The sequence below is a fragment of the Rhinatrema bivittatum genome, chromosome 1, assembly GCF_901001135.1.
Source record: "Rhinatrema bivittatum chromosome 1, aRhiBiv1.1, whole genome shotgun sequence".
Lineage (NCBI taxonomy): Eukaryota > Metazoa > Chordata > Amphibia > Gymnophiona > Rhinatrematidae > Rhinatrema > Rhinatrema bivittatum.
The window spans coordinates 542,797,047-542,809,725 of NC_042615.1; the positions used below are offsets into that span (position 1 = coordinate 542,797,047).

At 44.6% G+C, this 12,679-nt stretch overlaps 1 protein-coding gene across 1 annotated transcript in view; it reads left to right on the plus strand.

Moving 5' to 3' along the window:
• LOC115098645 (atrial natriuretic peptide receptor 1-like) overlaps window positions 1-12,679 on the plus strand; it is a 264,895-nt gene that overhangs the window by 172,681 nt on the left and 79,535 nt on the right. Inside the window, exon 12 of the mRNA XM_029615400.1 lies at window positions 8,592-8,733. Coding sequence (XP_029471260.1) covers window positions 8,592-8,733 — 142 coding nt within the window. The remainder of the gene's footprint in view (window positions 1-8,591; window positions 8,734-12,679) is intronic.

A 12,679-nucleotide genomic window follows, 5' to 3' on the forward strand; every position in this document is an offset into this window, starting at 1 on the left:
ACCCACTTCACGAGTCTCTTAGTGTAAAACTGCCACTTTCAAAGTGAATCGTTTTCCGTACGGAAAATGGCGCCGGCAGGAGATCGACTGCAGGAGGTCGTTCAGCGGCTCGCTGAACGACCTCCTGCAGTCGATCTCCTGCCGGCGCCATTTTCCGTACGGAAAACGATTCGCGGCAGGAAATCGCTCCCAGACCCCCGCTGGAATCCCAGGAACTTTTGGCCAGCTTGGGGGGGCCTCCTGACCCCCACAAGACTTGCCAAAAGTCCAGCGGGGGTCTGGAACGACCTCCTCCAGTCGAATCGTGTTGGTCTATGGCAGCCGCCATTTTGCGGCGGCCATTTTGCAAAATGGCGCCGGCTGAAGACAACGCGATTCAATAGCAGGAGGCCGTTTCGGACCGCCGCCGTTCCGGACCACTGCTGGATCCCCAGGTAATTTAAAGCATTTGGGGGGGGGGGGGTTCGGGAGGGTGGGGGATTTAATTTAAAGGGTCGGGGTGGGTTTTAGGGGGTTTTAGTGTGCCGGCTCACGATTTTAACGATTTTCACGATACTTTACCCATCCAAACGGCAACAATACGATTCCCTCCCCCTCCCAGACGAAATCGATCGTTAAGACGATCGAGGACACGATTCACATCTCTATAAATAACTCTGTTGAAGACAGCATGTTGTAGGAAAAAAGAAAGCATACTCCAAAGATAATCACTTTTCCAGGGTAGAATCATTCTGCAGTAACCATGGGGAGGATGGACACATGATGTGAAAATGTAAAACTCCTGTGAATGTTCATTTAGTTCAACGGTTCCTTTCGTCTGTTTGTGCAGGAATATCTTATACCAGCATCAAGCTAACTTCTAGCCGCTAGGGCTTGGATGCGGGAGACTCCTTCCAAACTGGTAAAAATGTAAAAAATATCTGGGGTAGATTTTCAAAGGGGTACGCACGTACAATACGCGTGTACCCCCCAAAAACCTACCCCAAACCCCCCCCTGCGTGCGCCGAGCCTATTTTGCATAGGCTCGGCAGTGCACACAAGCCCCGGGACATGCGTAAGTCCCGGGGCTTGCATGGAGGGGCGTGTCGGGGGGCGTGCCGCGAGTGACGCGGCGTTTCGGGGGCATGGCGCTGGCCCAGGGGCGTGGTCGAGGCCTCTGGACCAGCCCCCGGGTCGGGTGATGGCGCACCAGCAACCAGCTGGCACGCGCAGATTTACGCCTGCTTTCCGCAGGCGTAAATCTGCCAACAAAGGTGGGGGGGGGAGTTAGATAGGGCCGGGGGGCTGGGTTAGGTAGGGGAAGGGAGGGGAAGGTAAGGGGAGGCGGAGGGAACAGGCAGCGCGCACTGGGCTCGGCGCGCGCAGGTTGCACAAATGTGTACCCCCTTGCACGCGCCGACCCCGGATTTTATAAGATGTGCGCGGCTACGCGCGTATCTTATAAAATCCAGCGTACTTTTGTTCGCACCTGGTGCATGAACAAAAGTACGCCCGTGCGTACATTTATAAAATCTACCCCTCTGTCTCTGCACAGAGTCCAAACCTATCTCTGCCCCCAGGGGCTGAAGCCTCCAGACGGGGGTCCTCAATGATCTTTATAGTACTTTTACTCACAATTAGCAGATCTTCAGGATCTTTTAGGTTTCTCACAGTCTCTCCATTGAATCCCTGATGGGAGCGATCCCTGGATGCAGGTGACGTACCCTGCTCCAATGCAGGAAGGAAAGGGCAACCAGAAACAATCTTCCTTCTGGATCTTAAAACTCAATCTCCTTTTCCCTTTTAAACAAGATTAACACTGGAGTTCCTCCTTGCAGCAGGTCACTGTCACCTCGAAGGGCAGATCTTTCCTAACCTGCACAGCCTCAGAAACAGGGTTCCCCATTCCCTGAGCCCAGGGAGTATATTGACTTTCACAAGGTTCCTACCACAAAAAAATCTTAAAACTCAAAAACAACCCAGAGAGATGTCCCAACTAGCTAGCGAGTAGACTATATAATTTCTCATGTGGTACTCCCTATCCCAATCATAGTAATTCATAGGCTGGACCAAGGGGCAGGGGGGAGGGGCTCACAAAGAATAAAGGACAAAATGTTAACAAACTGACAAATCAACTGACGGATGGTGCGGGCCATCCAGTGGACAGCCGGCGCCATCTTTAAAAATGGTGTGGGTCATCCAGTGGACGGACAGCGCCATCTTTAAAAATGGCACCGGCCGTACAGTGCTCCTACCATGTTACAGGGGCTGGCCAATGGCACGGTTACCCTGTCACATGGTAAGGGCAAAGGGCCATTGACGCCATTTTTATTAGTGGCAGCCGACGGCCCGAGAGCGGGAGATCGCTCCCGGGGCCCACTGGACCACCAGGTAATTTTAAAACTTTTTTGGGGGGTCGGGAGGGTGGTGGAGGCTAAGGGAGTGGTTTTAAAGGGTCGGGGTGGATTTTTAGGTTGTGTCCTAACTCCCATTAGTGTGCACTAACCCGATTAATGATTTTTTCACGATAAATCGGTGGAATTTCTATTGTATCGCGCTCTTTAATGATTAATGACGATTTAAAAAATATCGGACGATATTTTAAATCGTCAAAAAAAGATTCACATCCCTATTTATTTTCATTAGGAGAGGAGCAAACTTTAAACAAATCAGTAGATATAGTAAAGAATGCAGAGTCATCCCCACGATCATAAAAACTAAAAAGAGAGAGAGAATTACGTAGCAGATCTGACAATTTTTTAGTGCAATTGCCATAGAGATTATCTGCTCACAGATGATAAAACAATCATACCAAGAAAACCATTCTGAAGTGTGTACATTTATGCAACTGTTGTATGTTAGTATAGCTGTGTTTAAAAAAGGATTGGACAAGTTCTTGGATGAGAAGTCCATTACCTGCTATTAATTAAGTTGACTTAGATAATAACCACCGCTATTACTAGCAACGGTAACATGGAATAGACTTAGTTTTTGGGTACTTGCCAGGTTCTTATGGCCTGGATTGGCCACTGTTGGAAACAGGATGCTGGGCTTGTAGGACCCTTAGTCTGACCCAGTATGGCATGTTCTTATGTTCTTATAATAACATGATGGGAGAGTAGTTAAGCAAATATGTGCCAATATGTAGACTGTGGACTAAAGCACCTGTCAAGGATGCCAGGTTTTTTTCTGTTTTTTGGAGGGGGAGACTATGTAGCCCACCTATAGTAAGAGACAATGAAATCTTATGCGGTGTCGCTTGTGATACTGCACGACTGCAAACTATGTGCTATCTCTTTAAGGGCTGCAAAGGAGTTGTAGAGTTACAGCTAGCACAAAGCATGTGCAGGCAGATTACCAACTCTGCTATCCCAAGACACAAGCGTTTATGCTCTGACACAATTTTTTTAAAGCTGAGAATTTGCAATTAAGGTAATTAAGACAAATTTGATTTCACTTGCATGAGTCAGTTGTTATAAAAATGTATGAGTAGGTTCACTAAAGTATTTGTATATATTTCTTACAAAATAGCAACTAACTACCACATGTACTTCAGAACTCTGCCCCAGAACACCCCTAGACTGACCCTTTTTTCCTCACTAAAATGTATGCATGAAACCAAAAACATGTAGATACTCTCAAATGATATAAAATAGCATATATGTATATACATGCTATTTTTATGCACAAAATCTCTTTTGAAAATTCACTCCGAGAGGGTAAGCAAAGGAGAAACATCAGGAAACTATTTTTTCATGGAAAGGGCAGTGGAAGCATGAAATACCCTCCCAGGTTGGGTGGTGGTGGTTAAAAAAGTAACAGAGTTTAAGAGGGCATAGGATAAGCACAACAGATCCTTAGATAATAAAAGTGGTGAGAGCAGAATGCATGAGCTAATGATATATTTAAGCATTCGTAGTCTGTCTGGCAGGCTATGTACCCAGGGAGGCTCATTAGTAATAGTAGTTATTTAGATCATACTGAAGTTACAATTCAAAGGGGTTTGTCCAAATAACTTGAGTTAGCTGGAGAAACCCTGAGGTTTGAAAATCTGACTCCTGTATCCAGATAAAATGTATCTGGATAAAATGGAGGCATTCCAAAGCTGGATAACTTTGACCTAGATTTATTAAAATGTGGTAACTATCGCATGTGATAGCAAAAGGGGCATGGCTTACACAAATATTCATTTTATTGCAATTTGTGCTAATTACCTATGCAAAGAGCTAAGTTAGTGCAAATTGTGAGAACATTATCAGACTTTGTGATAGGAGCCAGACCTGCTGTATTTCCCACATATAACCACAGGGGGGAGAGAGAGAGAGCCTGGCCATGATGTCATCTCCCTAGATAGGTATTTGTATCCCTATGGTAGGCCCACCTAGTAACTTGAGGTGAGGTTTAGGTATCAGTGTAGGGGGTTAGGGCCCCTTTGACATTCAATGTTAGATGTACGAACAGAACAGTGGTCTCTTGTGAACATCTGATGACCCTCGGAGTGAGGAAACTCACTCCAAGATGAGATTTGTACAATGTTCTCTCCACCTAGCTTGATGTTACCCAGGTAGAGAGTCCATCAAGCTAGATGGAGAGAACATTGCCCAAATCTCATCTTGGAGTGAGTTTCCTCACTCCATGGGTCATCAAATGTTCACAAGAGACCACTGCTCTGTTCGTACATCTAATATTGAATGTCAAAGTGGCCCCTAACCCCCTACACTGATACCTAAACCTCACCTCGAGTTACTAGGTGGGCCTACCATAGGGATACAAATACCTATCTAGGGAGATGACATCATGGCCAGTCTCTCTCTCTCTCTCTCTCTCTCAGACATCATGCAAGGTGATAAAACCTGGTCATGGCAGCTAACACAATTCAAAAAGGTGTTGTTAAGTCTGTGCAATAGCTCTTCACAGACAGGCAAACCCTGCCCCTAACTTTTCCATATTTGCATCGCACCATACGATATGGTGCTATCCCATGCATTAACGGGGCTTGCATGTACTAAGCCCTTAACGCGTGCGAAAAAGCCTTAGCACATTTTGATAAATGACCCCCTTACTTAGGTAACTCTGATATTCAGTTAGCTGAACTCCTCCTTCTCCCCATAAGCCCCCCAGACGTTACAAAAAGTGTTGTGGTCCTACTGGCCCAAGAAGCCTCCCCCCTGCAAACCCAACCCAAAATGAATTTAGAATCCAGGCCTCTCCTCCCTCCCCAAACCCATCCCACTCAGCATCCCGAAATCCCTCGTGACCGCTGGGAGTTCAGTACAAGCCAGGGAGTTCAATAGTTGCTGGATGTGCTGGGAGCACATCCAGCAACTATTGGGAGCACAGGTACATAGCCTGCCATCCCTAACATCATCTCCAAACCTATTTCCAACATCATCAACAGATCCATCACACTGGGCACAGTCCCTAACCAACTTAAACAAGCCATAGTAAAACCTATCCTAAAAAAACCTATCCTTGACCCTGCTGATCCAGCCAACTTTCGCCCCATATCCAACCTTCCCTTTTTAACTAAAATCCTAGAAAAAAAACATTAATCACCAACTCACAGACTACTTAGACGAACACCACATACTCTTCCCCTCACAATATGGTTTCTGAAAACACCACAGTACCAATACCCTCCTCATTTCTCTCACTGACCACATCGTAAAAGGACTGGACAAAGGACAATCGTTCGTCCTGGCCCTCCTTGACATATCTGCCACTTTTGACACTGTCAACCATGCCATTCTAATAGAACACCTTAAAGAAATCAGCATCTCCGGCATTGCACTTCGCTGGTTTCAATCATACTTTAACGACAGGCAATACAGTGTAAAAATTGGAAACTGTGAATCTAAACCAACTAACCTGACACAAGGCATCCCGCAAGGCTCCTCATTATCTTCCACCCTATTCAATATATATCTCCTTCTCCTCTGCCATCTCCTTTCTAATCTTGGGCTTCCACATTTCATATATGCGGACGACGTACAGATTCTTATTCCAGTTAAGGACACTTTGTGTGAAGCCTTTAAGACCTGGGATACTGCCCTCGCTGCAATCAGCACCCTCCTTGCAAACAACTTCCTGGCACTCAACACTTCTAAAACTGAGCTCTTACATATCTCACCCCACAATGTTAACCTAAACCTCCCCCTTTCTAACAATCTACCTACTGACATCACTGTGTCACAACATGTACGTAGCCTCGGCGTCACCCTTAATAACCATCTCACCCTAAAAAACTTCATCAACGCCATCTTAAAAACCTGCTTTTACAAGCTCCACCGTTAAAAAAACTGAAACCCCTTTTACATCTCAATGACTTTCAGACAATACTTCAATCCTTCATACTGTCAAAAACTGACTACTGCAATGCCATTCTCCTAGGCCTTCCCAAAAATGCTACCCAACCCCTCCAAATGCTCCAAAATTCCGCCACCTGGATCCTCACTAATGTCCACAGAAATGACCATGTTCTCAAACATCTACATTGGCTACCAGTCACATCATGGATCCTATACAAGACTCTCATGCTCATCCATAAATCTCTTCACAACCAAAATATGAACTGGTTCAAAGAGTACCTCACTTTTCGCACCCCTGCTAGAGCCACCAGAATCCAATATCTGGCTACATTACACACACTTTCACCTAAACTTACCAAACTCATGTCCACCAAAGACTGTGCGCTCTCCATAGCTGGTCCTTTCCTATGGAACAATATGCCCTCTACTCTCCGCCAGGAACCATGCCCAAAAAAATTCAAACAGAACCTCAAGACCTGGCTTTTTAAGCAGGCTTACACATGAACAACCTTTCCTTACCCACTTACAGTCTCCCGCCTGCCTGATCACCTCTCTCCCTTCTTAGTCACTATTTCTGGAATTAGGCCTTCTCCAAAAGCTATTACCTATAATCTTCCTGTCATGGAATTTTTCTTGATTTTAACTCCAAACATATCCTCAAGTATGCTTAGTTGATACTCACTCCTTTATACAGCCCTCTACCTATCTTCTCCTTGTTGCTGTCCTCAATGACTTGATCCATCTGTTTTCAATGATCTAGATCAATATATGTATACACTCACTTAGTTTTGTATATAATTACTTAATTCTGTATATAATTACTCAGTTTTGTATATAATTACTTAGTTTATTATATGAGGAGTGGGATGGCAGGCTTCTCAGGCCAACAGGCCTGCAACATTTTTTGTAACTTTGGAGGGCTTGGAGGAAGGCAGAAGTGGTTTGTGTGTTATGGCTCAACAGAAAGGAGGCTTTAGAATGAGGGGATATGCGATGAGGTTGAAAGGGGGGTAGACTCAGGAATAATCTTAGGAATTATTTCTTTACAGAGAGGATGGTAGATGTGTGGAACAGTCTCCTAGTGGAAGTGATGGAGGCAAAAACAGTATCTGAATTCAAGAAAGCAGGGGATAAAGGGATCTCTAAGGAAGTGATGCTAATTATAAAGCTAAATTAATTGGACGGATGGGCAGACTGGATAGGCCATACAGTCTTTTTATGCCGTCATGTTTCTATGTTTCTGTTACTTATTCTTTTCTATAGTAGGATATAGGAGAGGGGGATCAGGCTGTTAGCCTGCTGGTATATTTTTTTCTTGTGCAGACACGTAACTGGCTATATAATTTGAATAAAGTCGGTTAAGTTAAAATTGTACATGTATATATATACAGATAACTTTACATCTAATCAGCTATATTCAAACATACCCAGATAATCTTATTTGAGTATAATCAGCTGTTTGTTTATCCCGCTGAATATTCTGGACAACGTAACCTGCTAATTATGTAGCTGGGTCTGTCTGGTAGGCTATGCAGGGGACTTTTAAGAGGCCAGATTTTGGGCAGTAGTCATGCTAGTATTACTGCCCATTTAGATTATTATAGACTCTTGTGGCTAGACATGGGAAAAGTGCATGCTGGAAGAATAGGCATCTTGTAGGCTCTTCTAACCAAGATAAGGAAGTACAAAGAGGAAGACTAAAACGACTTTCCTGGATAAGGAGAAATCTTGCAGATAGTCATACTCCATGGGTGGCAGCTGGGCTGTATCCTTAGCTGTGTGGGCAGAATTACTGGGCAAATTAGATAAACCAGATGGTCTTTTTCTGCCATCATTTACTATGTTACTATGTGTAGTTTTATTACTACTGAGTAGCTTCATAAGAATCACATCTAATGTAACATGGAAGTAGTATGGTCTCTCCTAGAAACTACTGTATAGCAATCAGACATTTAGATCTTTCTATCCTATAGTCTGTATGAGACCTTGGCACATGTTGTACAATATGCTCACCCTGATTTATAGTTCTGTAGAACAGAATAAATACCATACTGGTGACTGTAGTAGCAATGGTAATAAATAATCATATAGTTTATTTTCTCTTTTGGAAACTTCAGTATAAGCCATGCAATGCATTAGGTCATCCCTTTTTGTGGCCGCATGTATTTTTCTGAAATGATACTAGGACCCCAGTTTGGTTGAAAAACACAGTATGTATCCAAATTATTGCTAGCGCCAGATAAAGTAGAACAGCTAATTAAATAAATACCTAATAAGCATTTGTTACACTCTCTTGGATGACAGATTATGGATTGCAGTCATACAGAAAAGAAGATTCCTCTGAAGAATCAAATACATACCAGCAACGTTTACTGCAGATGTACTTGCCACCTGAAGGACCTCCGGTGCCCAGCTCCGAATCCTCTCACGCAGCAGATATGTACAGGTATTTTCCAAGTTTTAATGTTCTGTGCATAAATTATAAATACAGTTTTGGTGTGACTTTTAAGGGAAAATAATAGAATGCTCAGATGTGAAAGAGCTATCATCAGCAAGGCTAAGGAGGTAATATTGTAGGTCACAAGTCAGATCCCTCTCCTACCCCCACCTTGGGTATCGTGATCAGTTCTGGAGGCTGAACTGTGAGGACCCTAACAAAAATGGAAGTAGTACAGAGAAGGGTCACTAAAATGTTGCCGGGCTTGCCACACAAAAACTACACCGAGAAGCATAAAGAACTAAAAATGCATTCTTGATAGTAAGAGAAACCCAAGGATGAGAGATTGTGATACACAGATGAAGGGTGGAATGCTCGGAGGAAATATGAGGAAATAATTCTCTTTTGAAAAGGTGGTGGCCTGGAACTGCCTATTTTTACTATGCAAGATAATAAGCTTAGTTGTGCAATATGCTAATGGTTGTTTTCCCGCTGCATAATTTGATAATTGATATTTTCCCCCTGAAACTGAGTGCAAGGTGTTCTGCTTTACAGTGGGTATCACTGGCTAACATGCAGCAAAGATCAAATAGAATGTTACCAGCCGTCCTAAAGAAATGTGCTAATCTCAGTTAGAAAATCATTCGCATGCAACATTTATCCTTCCAAAGCTGGAGAAATAAGGCATAAATTAGAGGGGGAGCCTCAATGCTTACAGTTCCCTTTATTTGGAATCTCTGTATGATTCACATAGGAGCTATATTTTTATATCATATTATGCCCAAGCATCCAAAATCCCATCTCCATCCATATCCATAATGGAATAAGAACATAAGAACTTGCCATACTGGCTCAAACCAAGGGTCCATCAAGCCCAGCTTCCTGTTTCCACCAGTGGCCAATCCAGGCCATAAGAACCTGGCAAGTACCCAAAAACTAAGTCTATCCCATGTTACTGTTGCTAGTAATAGCAGTGGCTATTTTCTAATTCAACTTAATTAATTTGGCTCACATTTACAGGAAACTCTGCATAGCAGTCTTATGAAAAGCTTGAATGAGGAATCAGGTGAAATCTGCGTGTTCCTTTATTTATGAAATAAGTACAATTCAAGAAAGTATTTTTGTATTATACATTTTGTCACATTTCAGGAAGTTGAGCTCTTGGAACACTATCAGATTGGCGCAGCCTAGTTCATGTGAGCACAGACTCTGGCAGCCGGATGCTGACCTGTTACTAGCTACAGAAGGGCAGCTAGCCTCCAGGCAGAGACAGAAAGTAGGCTAAGGTCAGGGCTGGTGGAATTCAAGCAGAAATGAGGAGACACCTGAGATCAGGGCTGGTGGAATTCAAGCAGAGACAAGGAGACAAGCTAAGATCAAGGCAGGCAGTAAGTGAAGCAGTGCTAAGGTCAGGCTGGGTCAAAAATGAGACGTTAGAACAGGGGAGGCAGAAACCAGGGCAGGCAAGGAAACAGGAACAGATCAAGATGGGAAGCAGGCAAGATCTGGAATGGAGGCAAAAAAAATGTTGAACAGGAAGGCAGAAAAGCAGGAACAGGAGTCAGGATCAGGAGCGACGACAGCACCTAGTTAGAGGAATCCACATGCAGACCTGTTGCTGAGTCCCTGGCTAGGTGCACTGAGTTTCCTTATATCTCATCAGCCAGTGCCACAGGAAGTCCCGGATGCAGGGTCTATAAAGGCTCAGGGAATGCAGTATGCCTCCTAGTTAACGCCACTGGATGCAGCTCGGCACAGGAAGGTGCCATGGCCATAAGGTGCTGCTGGGGAGGTAAGAGGCATCACAGTACTGTCTAATTTGGGGACTCATAGCTTAGGGCACAAGAACACTGCAATTCAGCAAGAGGTTTTAAAATTTAGTTTATTTTGGCTTTTTTCAAAAGACAGACAAAGACAAGTGTTCTTGTGAGATGCAATCTGCCCTCTATCTGTAATAAGTAGCATCTCCCTGAATCTCTGCCATGCTCTAACTTATATAATTAAATACAACCTTCTCGAAGCTTCCAGAAAAGTGTAACCGCCCACAAACACATGATACTGTTTGTCATGACAATCTATCCTGTATAGGAAATGCTTGTGAGGACCTCCCTCAACTAAGAATTCTTCTAACCCTGTTCCTCCTCCCAATGTAAACAAGTTCCTGTATCATACTGGCTTTGATGCAAGTATTCTCTTCTTGTCTTCTGTTGTTCTTCTTTGTTTATTGTAAACACCTCCCAGTCTGGGTCTTGAATAGAGCTTGGCACCAGGATTCATTCAAATTGGTTTCAGGTCATTGAAACCAGCATTTGCAAGATAAAGGCTTGCATCCTGATTTCCCTGCAGAACGAGTATCCCTGCATTGTGAAGTAAATGTGGCCATTAAAATAGGCCTCTCTCCTTTTGTTGCCAGCAAATCTGTCTCAGAGATTCTCTGCAAGTCATTGATGCCTTCCTGGCCTGTAATTATAAGCTTTGCAGGATTTACCAGTTTCCCAACTCTTCTGCATCCTTTGAATCTGTGATAGTCAGAAAGTCTCTCAAAGTTCATTCACCTCTGACAGGCTAGTACAGCAGAGGAGTCTGGGTATTCTTGGTTATCTTAATCAGACATATTCTTCAGTACACATCCTCTTAAGCTCTCTCTCCCCATCCCCACAGTTGCCTAATCCTAGGCTTGTGAGGGAAGAGATGGTGGAATCTCTTGACCACTCTCAGAACATGGAGTATGGATGCTGGTTCTTATGCCCTTTCTTCTGGACCATAACCTTTATTTATTTAACATACTTATATTCCACTACTTCCAAATACAATATTTGTCCAGTGCGGATTACAAAGTTGCATACATAATAAAATAAGATTTAAAATATTAAAACTAAGCAACAATTCCCTGTACGTACCAGGATCAGTCCAGACCGCTGGGTTGTGTCTCCCTTCCAGCAGAGGGAATCAGAGAAAAAAAACCTGAAAAGGCACCCCTCTTAACCTGGTGTGCCACCTGCGATCCCTCAGTATTTTTGGGCAGCCCCAAAGTCCCTGGGGGTCCAGTGGGGGTCCGGGAGCGATCTCGTTGTCGGCTGCCAGTAATCAAAATGGTGCCGATAGCCTTTGCCCATACTATGTCACAGGGGCTACCGGCGCCATTGGTCAGCCCCTGTCACATGGTAGGAGCACAAGATGGCACTGATGGCCATGTGACAGAGGCTGACCAATGGCGCCGGTAGCCCCTGGGACATAGTAATTCAGAGGCTATTGGTGCCATTCTGAGTGAGGCAGGCACGCTGGGCACGGAGCTACAAATCACTCGCGGGACCCCGCTGGACCACCAGGGATGTTGGTAAGTCTTGGGGAGGGATTGGGGGGGGGGGGAGTTTGTATTTAATTTTTATAGTAAGTTTTAATGCTTGGGGTGGTTATTTTTAAGCTTTGTTTCCCGTGTCGTTTTTTGAGCTGGTTTTGTTTTTCTCTCTTAGTATTTTATTCGTTTGTCAAAAAAACTAACCGAGGAAAACCGAACTTTACCTCGAAGCATCCGACTCAAAAAACGACCCGGTAGTAAAAAATGAAGCACATCTCAATTAACCAGTGGGCCGGTCCCTCCCCTTGGCACCCCGAGACGAGTTTCCTTGGGTGCTGCAGCGTTCCCAGAGCTCCAGAAGGCCGCGAGTCGGCAGGGTATTTTAAGTTCTTCTTTTTTCTTTCCTACCGCGCTGTTTGGAAACACACCTCTCCCCACCCGGATGCCACGAGGGCTATCGTGCTCAGTATGTGGGGAGGCGGGGTTGCGCCTCTCGTGGGACGGGGTTTGCGGCTGCTGCCTCCCCGGGGGAGGAAGGCTCGTCCGGGGTTGATTTTGGGCACATTTTGCCTCAAGGTGCGGAACGCATCCGGGTCCGTTGCCGGCGCGCGCAGGAATGGCAGTCATTTTGTCAGAGCCCTGCCTGCCGACTGGGGG